This window comes from Pinus tabuliformis, chromosome 6 (genome assembly GCF_031772625.1).
Source record: "Pinus tabuliformis cultivar Carrire ecotype Pingquan chromosome 6, CPIR1, whole genome shotgun sequence".
NCBI classification, from domain to species: Eukaryota; Viridiplantae; Streptophyta; class Pinopsida; order Pinales; family Pinaceae; genus Pinus; species Pinus tabuliformis.
Genome location: NC_142292.1, coordinates 894040747 through 894050364, shown reverse-complemented (window position 1 = coordinate 894050364; position 9618 = coordinate 894040747). Strand labels below are relative to the sequence as shown.

General features: G+C 35.3%; 1 protein-coding gene across 1 annotated transcript; it reads right to left on the bottom strand.

Moving 5' to 3' along the window:
* Positions 1-4669: 4669 nt before the first annotated feature.
* LOC149261799 (bidirectional sugar transporter SWEET1a-like) lies at positions 4670-6299 on the bottom strand. The gene is made up of 4 exons (XM_089371177.1): positions 6057-6299; positions 5824-5982; positions 5546-5665; positions 4670-5060 (listed from the first exon to the last, which is right to left on the bottom strand). The coding sequence occupies exons 1-4, from the start codon at positions 6297-6299 to the stop codon at positions 4842-4844; spliced, it is 741 nt and encodes a 246-aa protein (XP_089227303.1). The 3' UTR covers positions 4670-4841.
* Between the last annotated feature and the right edge of the window lie 3319 nt (positions 6300-9618).

The window sequence follows — 9618 nt, the reverse complement described above, 5'->3', positions numbered from 1 at the left end:
GAAGGGAAGTTGAAGCGTATTGGGTCGCAGCAGTAGGAAGAGGCTCTGCAGCTCAGTGCACAGAGGCCTAGTAGAGTCTACAGCTCAGTGCGCAGACCCCTATAGCTAAGTGCGTAGGGCGTAGTTGGGTCTGTAATTGAATTGAACATGAAAAATATTATTAATAAAGATAAGCTTGATTCAAAGTACATTCCATCTGTTCATGGATCTATATTTTGATGTTATGCATTATTGTTATCTAGTTATTTATATGTCTACACTTGATAAACACTGGTATGAATGCTTATGTATGACAAAATTCTAATTAATTAGCAATTAGAACTTAATTAAGGAAGACTTGCGTAACTAACACAGGTCGTGCTGCGGCTAGAGCTACATGAAGGTAATAACACAGGAAGCAACATGGTCGTGTCCAATAAGCATGGAAGTTTGATTGCATCCCTATCGCCACCTACCAGACATCCCCACGGTGCCGAAACTTTGTTCTAGCACCCTCCCATACTGCTTCGAGTGAGACCTCAGTCCGCATTCCATAGACTGTTGCAGAAAGGGCTAGTGGTACAGGGATTTGCTTGGCTAAAATCACATCTGAACCTAGGTCAAGCCCCACATAGCCAACACTATCTTATTTCCATTATGTTTATAAGCATAGTTGAGTATTCTTCTATTAATGAAATGAAGGTTTTTTCTATTGCATCTCTCCGTTTATGATTATATGTGTAAGTTTTTTTGTTCATGTTTAAGTTTAGATCAATTATTCTTAAATTATTCACAGTGTGGAACCACACCATATGGATACCTTAAGAGATTCCTTTTTGACCATGGAAACATTTCTGGTCCTCCCATATTTATGGGAGATAATACCCTTATCAAAGTACGTGGAAAAAGAAGAGTAGATAGGGATAATGGTTTCTTTGATGACCTATTTAATCCATACTCATACTATGAGTCTACCAGACAATGAATTTTTGTAGAGGAAAGCCAGTAGAATTTACACCTGAGACTGTTAGGATTTGTAAGATGACAAATGGCTCTATAGTTATTCTAGGTAAAGTAGACCTTTCCGCAAGGTTTTATTCCTTTTCATTTTGCTTCCGAATCTTCTTAGATTATGTTAGTAACACATGCAAACAAAGAGAGTCCATTGGGACACGCAATTTTTCGACACTTGAACTACAAGTACCTACAACAAATTAATAGAGAAGGAATGGTTACAAGGATTCCCAACATTCAATCTTTTGAAGGATTTTTCCATGGCTATATTATGGGAAAACATCTAGAGGATATTTGAAGAAAGGAAATGCAAGAAGGCCATCATCAACCCTTAATCTCATGCAAAATGATATCACTAGATATTTTCCTAAACCATCTATGATAAAAGGTGAGGTAGTCTCTTACGTTCATAGACAACTAGTAACGTTAAATTTGGGTCTATTTTATTAAATCCAAGTTAGAGGTCTTTGAACTTTTCCAGGACATTAAACCACATGTAGAAAAAATAGGAAAGGCATCAAAATGTTGCACATAGAGAATAGGGGGGAGTATGTGAACAAAGGCATGGAAAGGCTTTGTTCAGATGGAGTTATCTAGTTACAACACATAGTGTCATACAATCAATATGATGTGGTATAAAGGAAGAATAGGAGACTAAAAGAAATTACCAACTGCATGATGCATGCAAACTCATTACCTTCAAAGTTATGGTCTAAAATAATCAACTATGTTTCTTACATCTAGAACAAAGTACCACATGAATCCACGAAACACAAAACTCCTTATGAGTCATGCTGCACTAAGAGATCGGAAGTCACCCATCTCCATATCCTTGGATCATGAGAATGGGATTAAATATCATTGGATAGGTGAAACTATTTAGAGCCACAGAGTAAGGAGTACATGTTCGTTGGATATTCAGAAGGATTCAAACGAGGTAGGTTGTTAGATATGTCCACAAAAAACTATAAAGTTTGAAGAAGATCCTCTACATGCAACTCCATAGGAACCTGCTCCATAACCTCCACCACTTCCATATGCCAGTATTCAAGATTATGATTCTTCTTACACTTGAAATGAAAATTCCAAACCTATTGAGCAAGTAGTAGAAGATTCAGATTCACCACCACCATTGACATAGAACGGGTGCATCACAGTAATTTGTTAGATTATCTTTCCAAAATATATTAAGTGGAAGAAATTCAACATGCACTTATAGCAACGGAACCATGCATGCCCTTGTATTATTATGTCATATTATCTTTTGATCCTCAATTTTATGAAGAGGATAAAAGAAATCCCAACTTGGAAGCAACAATGAATGAGGAATACAATTTGTTCATTTTGAACCACAAATTGGATTTGGTTCTATTTCTAGCAAGTCCAAAGCTTGATCATTGTGAATGGATCTAAGAACGAGAATACTAGAAAATTATTGGGAATTAGGATATACCAAGGGAGGTGGGGGCATGAATCAATATTTTACAAATTGTACACTCCTTTAACAAATCATTCAATCTAATAAAATTGGCAAATAGCAAGACCTTATTCACATGACAAATGTACATAGTGATTTTACTTGGAAACGAATCCTAGAGAAAAACACAAAGCTTATTTTTATTATGATGTAAATCAGAAGCCCCAGCTTTGATTACATCAATGTTTATAAGGACCTACTCACAAGAGGGACTAACCCCTTCAGATCTACACGCACCACTTGTACCACTTGCTCTCATACCATTTGTACTACTGGTATAAAAATTTAATTTGGTACCACTTGTATCACTTGTATGATACCCAATAGAAATATTGGGAGTGAGAAAACAATTGTTATCTTGGTGTTCTTCTAAAGTAATTAGTGTAGGGAATACAATGGCCATATGAGCGAGAACAATATGCTTCCATTAATATGGAATCATTGTGCACAACTGCCTCTATGACTGTACAAAATTTAGTTTAAAATTTATTCCAAAAGATATCTTTTACAATTTTTATATCTCTATATATACCACTTTTATCAATGGGGAAAAACTTTCTAATAAGCCCTCTTCACATTAATTGGACTCATACAACTCCGTAAAACTTATTTAATAATGATGAATTGCATTGCATTACAAGAATGATATTTTATCCACCTTGAAGAGCAAAGGTGTTAGAACCCAAACAAAGATTCACACATATCTTCTATTAGGAAATTTTGCACTCACTAACCTCCAATGGAATAATAATTGAAGGAACATTTAAAAAAGAACAAAGAAGACATAGTTATACACCAAACAAAAGTAACACTATATTTTATTAATTAATCAATAGTTACATATATCAAAATAGATCACTGATCATAATTACTAAAAATAGCTAACCTAAAAGCTCACAACAATTAACAATGTGTAACACACATGTAATACACATGGAACTATTACTTCCAAGCCCTTCCCTTAATGTTTACATGTCAAATATTAAAATCACAAATTACAATAGCAATATTGATGTTTGTTTTGTTGATCTTCATTAACACCTACACCCACAGTGGAGCCTCACATACTACCCTCTCTCTCCGCCAAAACTTCAAGCATATCACTTGACTAATTTAACAGCTTGTGACCATCATTGACATACTTGTACGACCAAAGGCTCTTGACTACAAAGAAAAATAATTTGTTATTGAATCACTGTATGGACTTACTTCTATCTATCAAAATGCATTGAATTGCAATTTTCATAGTTATATAATTAAATAGTTTGGGTAGTGTGTATATTGAGAAGTCAATCATACAACTTGACAATTTTTAACATACACAAAAAGATAATTACAATTTTGATAGTTATATAGTTAAATGGTTTTGGTATTTTGTATATTGAGAAGTCAATCATACAACTTGACTATTTTTAACATACACACAAAGATAAATGATAATTGTTAATCTTGAAGCATTTAAAAAACAATTTGACCACCCACATATAATGGAATATAAACATAACCAAATTAGTGATATGTTTTATTGGAACAAAATAACATAACCACTAACTCAAACTATGTTACTTTATTCAATACAAACTATGTTACTTTATTCAATAATAACTTTCAGTTCATCATTACACACTTCAATAATAATAGTGACATATTGCAACATAGGAAAACTGGAACCCACACCACAAAATAATAACGATGATGTTCCCTATTTAGCTCTGGATATCACATCTGATCTGGTATGGGTTCAACAATTCCACTAATGGATTCGTCACTAGTGGCAACTTGACTATATCCACATCAAATCACAATAAGGCAATGATTGCTTCTTCAATTAAATAGTAGAACAACACACATGCACACAAAAATATAAACACATGAAAAATACACAATCACCTTCCTGCACTATCTCATATATAATGATTTAAACTTGTAGAATTTGCATAATTATAGCCTCTCATGGTGGAACTAACTCTGATACCAATTTGGAAAAACTACCAAAGACAAACATAAAAAACTACCAAAAACAAACATAGTTACACACCAAAGACCAATCACACTATACTTTATTGGTTTATTGATAAAAGCATAGTTACATAAATAAAAGTAGATGACAGAGTAAATCCAATAAAAACTCTCAACCATTAACAACCAACTCGTAATACACACCTATGTTACACACATCTATAACATAGATGTAAAAATTATTTCACAACAAAATATGTTGTTGAACATCATTTCTTATTACTGCACTTTAATTTCCATTCCATTCTCCTCGTTGCTTAATACTACACTTTAATTTCCATTCCATTCACGTTTAATGTCCATTCCATAGTATAAGCTTTTGCCTGCCCATAAAATCCCTTTTCCACTTCGCTCATTTAAAAACATATCCCTTTTCAACTTGGCTCATTTGATCAACGCGGCCTTGTTCCTTTTCCACTTGGCTCATTTGATAAACGTCCTGTAGCTTTGCCTCTTTTTCTGGAGGAGGAGACGATGTAGCACTGTCGTTGTTCGTATTCTTCCAGTCTTTGTAAATAACATACAGAATCAACTGCAATGCTCCGAGGAAACTTCCAGACCCATTTGGTACCTGTGGATCCATAAAACCATTGAAAAATTTAACACCTCCATCTCATAAATACAGCGCTAACATAGAGTTACACTAGAATAGAGTTACCCAAATTCGGGTTTTATAAGGATTTTAGGTTGCAACGGTAAAGATTGCAGGTAAAGGCATATAATAGAGAACTGAACGTGTAATGCTTAAAAATATTTACTTTATTCTTTGTTACTTGTAGATTTTAAAGGATAATACACTGAATTAAAAGTATTATATCTACAGCTTTGATTTCGATCATGCTATGCAGTCATGTTTAATGATGTTCTCGGACAAGTAATTTGAATACTTACCTATTTTATTTTGTTATACAATTTTTACTTCTGTAAAAGATCTTTATGATGAAGGTTATTCAATCATGAAACATAATTTTTTTTATCTAAGTTACCCAAAAGGTGAATGTTTATAATTGTCGTGCAAATATATTTATCATCTATGGTAAGTATTGTTAAACGTACATAAACGAATGGATCGTTTCCCAAGAGGCCGAATATGAACCAGGAGGTGCCGCATAGGAATACAAAGAGAGACAGGAAGAACGGCATATACTTTACGCTCTTCGTCTTAATCACCAACCTCTGCACATCATCGAAATCGCGCTTCAGGTCACTTCACATATCATAATAAGGCATAAATGTAAATTGTTGAAAAAAACCGCATTCTCTTGACCGTTATGCTGACTTAAACAATGCTCACTGAAAATTGGTTTTGCTAAAGAGGAAGTAGAGAGATTTACCATTACTGACAGAGGAGACCCGTACATGCAGATGGAGAAGATGGCGCAAACGAAGCCGCAAAATAACCTCCTAACTTTTCCGTGCATTGCCAAGAGCGATACCAGGACAACCATTGCAAAAAAACTGAGAACAGCTACCAGAAGGCCAAATATCTTCCCCTGTTTCATCCACCGTCATTCAAATGGGCATCACCCTGCTCAGAAACAAATTTATTAATCAATACTATACTTACCCTGTATTTCTTGTCGCGAATATAGCAGATGAACACAACTGCGTAGAAGAATTCTATGACGGCCCCAGTTCCGTTAACCGTGCTCACTAGAAGGTTATTGGATGATACAAACGGCATGCCATACCATGCAGAAAGCAAGCAATTCAAAAGCGTGGAAACATACGGAAATCCAGAGAACTGTTCTGTCGATTTGTTTTTAATAATCTTCCAGAAAGTAATTTTGCAAAGTACCAATAGGATCATAAACAATTACGAATTATATATGCATCAATATGTTTCCTCATTAAATGACTACATAAGTTGGGAAAACTCACAAAGGAACTAAGAAGAGTATCAGGGCAGTGATGTTGCCTGTCATGAAAGAACAAATGAAACATTAAGAAACCGGAAACAAGCTTCTTGCATCCAAGAAATTAAAGTGGGTAGAGCGTGTATACGCACCAGAGAACAACGATCATATCATCCTCATCCACCTTATCTTCTCCATGTAACGACGGTAGAACATCAACAAAATCAGATTGATCATTGGTTTCCCTAGCCTGCTCTACATGACGGTGCTCTTCGATGATATTGCTAATGAAAGCTCTCACAAACGGCACCAGGCGGGCACAACGAGCATATTGATTCGAACCTGCATCCAAAGATGCTGCCCATGATATTGTTCAGCGCATCCGCGGTATCAGGGGACGTTTAGATGAAAGAGCATGCATCAAAACAATTATATGATAAAAAGGCGGGACAACTGATTTCAGAACAGGGCGGGACAGCAAATTTAAAATTCAAATGACAGGAAGCGCGACTAATATGCAGGCGTGGATGTGAAGCACGGTACAGTCACCGATCTGTCAGAGACCGTAGTAGTCATTTCAATTCAGTTTAGTGGGGAAGCGCGAGGGCGGATCGGGCAGCCGGAGAGGGATGCGGGCCATGATGCATGGTCGAGGATGAATGACGTCAACCACGCTTTCTGCGGCTGTCAGAGGGTTACCTCCATAGCATTAACTTTGCTATGGAGGTGGAAATAGGATCCGCCATGGGATGATGTCCCCTTTGTTTATTTATAGTATATATTGTCACGGAATCTGAATATACATCACCATCACTATAATGATTTCCGAGAAATTGCGATATCACAATATAACTCTAAATGTTCAAACAAATAGTATATACTGTCACGGAATCTGAATATACATCACCATTACTATAATGATTTCCGAGAAATTGCGATATCACAATATAACTCTAAATGTTCAAACAAATATAGCCTTCTTCTGTGATTGATTTAACACTGAGAAAATCGAGGAAAACAGTGCGGGAAAGTCCAAGGCGGTTAATAAACAAAAACGAAGGGACATTGCTAAAAACAGAGGAGGGACAATCACTTACACTTACAAGACCACTCAATCTCACTCAAATGCGGTGGATGCTGGACGTTGCAATTTTTAATCTCTGACTCCACTATGGGATTAATTACGTAAACATTTACATATCGGATTAATTAACTGAACATCTTAAATTTTAAGTATTATGCATTAACTTATTATTTATATTACTTTATTCTCATTTAATAATCGTGGATCACCTTGCTTTGTACGATGGATCAATTATGAGTCCGTTATCATATTTAATGGAGAGGAGTTTTCCTTAACAAGAGGGCTATATGATATTTATGATTTTTAGTAACCGTAATTATTGTATATAGTGCAAATACCAATTTTCTCCAAGAAAAAAAATCAAATTTATACAACCATTTATATTTGGATGGTATCAAATTTATACAACCATTTATATTTGGATGGTTTCCTCTTCAGAATCGAAGATAATTGGATGATCCATTTTTGTGATAAAGATCAAAATATAAACTTTAAAATAGATTCTTTAATTTATAAAATTATTATATCTAACTTGTGGCAGAGTAGGCTTACTTCGAAATAGATTTTGAGATGGACTCTTCATATTTGACTTATGGCGTGTTGAATATACTTCTAATGTGAGAGTGGAAAACTGAAAAAAAAAAATACTCAAGTAATATTCAAAAAAAAAAAAAAGAATTATTTCGGGTTCTGTGATTGTTCATTTGTTCAATAGACATTTGAAGCAAAGTTAAATCGATTTTTCCCTTGAAAAAATATGTCTGTTCACCGTTCTCGTTTGTTCAAATTCAGTGACCCAAAATTGGGATCAAATTTTCTCAGTTATGGATCTATTGTGGCCACAACTACCACCCTATTAAAGCATGTTCTGATAGAAAATTTTAAATGGTCCCCATGAAGCTGGATTTTTCACTTCCCCGAATGATCTGCTTTCATCTCAGAAACTCTAACTCTATGTCGGGTTAACCCTTCAATTCTTAATGGTCAAGACCTCCCCTTGAAAATATCTCTGCAGCATGATTTATTTATAACCTGCACTCTCGTTCCCTCATCGGACCTTTCTCAATTCTCATAAGTGTCTCTGGCAAAATAGGCCCACATATATAATCGCCCCTACCCTTACTATGGCCGTTTGGGCACTTAATGCACAAAACCCTCTATCGCACCTCATTTTCCTTCATAACTCTTTATAGCCGAAATGTTCTTCAAAGCATACGTGAATCATCCATTTTCGCTCGTTGCACTTTGCCTTGATCAAAGGGCGAAGGCTGGTTTATCATGAATGAATAAGAGCGATGCGATTAAGTCCTCCATCGCATCGCGAATTGCTAATTGGCTAATCCAATTTCGGATTCTCAAAATTTTCATTGAAATTACCAAATGTCCAAGATGGTCATTTTGAAATAAGTAATTATCGATAATGTGATAAAACAAATGTTTTCGACCAAGATGGTCGTCGACTTAAGTTTTAATGTTAGACATCAGTATGGATATACATATCGACATCAATTCGACATCAGTATTGACATCAATATCGACATCAGTTCGACATCAGTATCGACATCAGTTCGACATCAGTATAGACGTCAGTTTGACATCAATTTGACATCAGTATTGACATCATTATCGACATCAACATCGTGTTAGAGAAAGACGTCATCATATCAACCTGTTATGATTGTAATGACTTAAAAATGTTAAGAATGTCAAATGTCTAAAGTCTAGTTTGTAAACCTTAAAGGATAAGAAATCCTAAGGTAAAAGGACTAAAATCCTAGAATTAAGGTCCAGTTCTAAATCAAAATCCTAAGAACAAACCCTAGGTGTCAAATGCAAATCTACCTAGGCTAAAAAACCATGTAGGGGGGTATAAAATCTATCATATGTTGAAAAGGGGTCATTTAGGTTCGAGTTTCAAACCTAAGTTCTATCCACCTATCGGACCCTCATCCTAATGCAATACATTCATTTATGTATTAAATTAATACATTAAAAACTATTGCTATTTAAACCCTCGACCTAATGTTAAAACAACATTACAAAACTTTATAAAATACAAATCACAGTCCCTAACCGTGATAGTCAACACGTCGGGGTTGTAAGTCATGTGAACAGGCAGTAAGGTTCTGGTTATGGTAACCGTGGGTGCCTAAACTGCATCGGAACCACGGGATAAACAGTCGGCATGT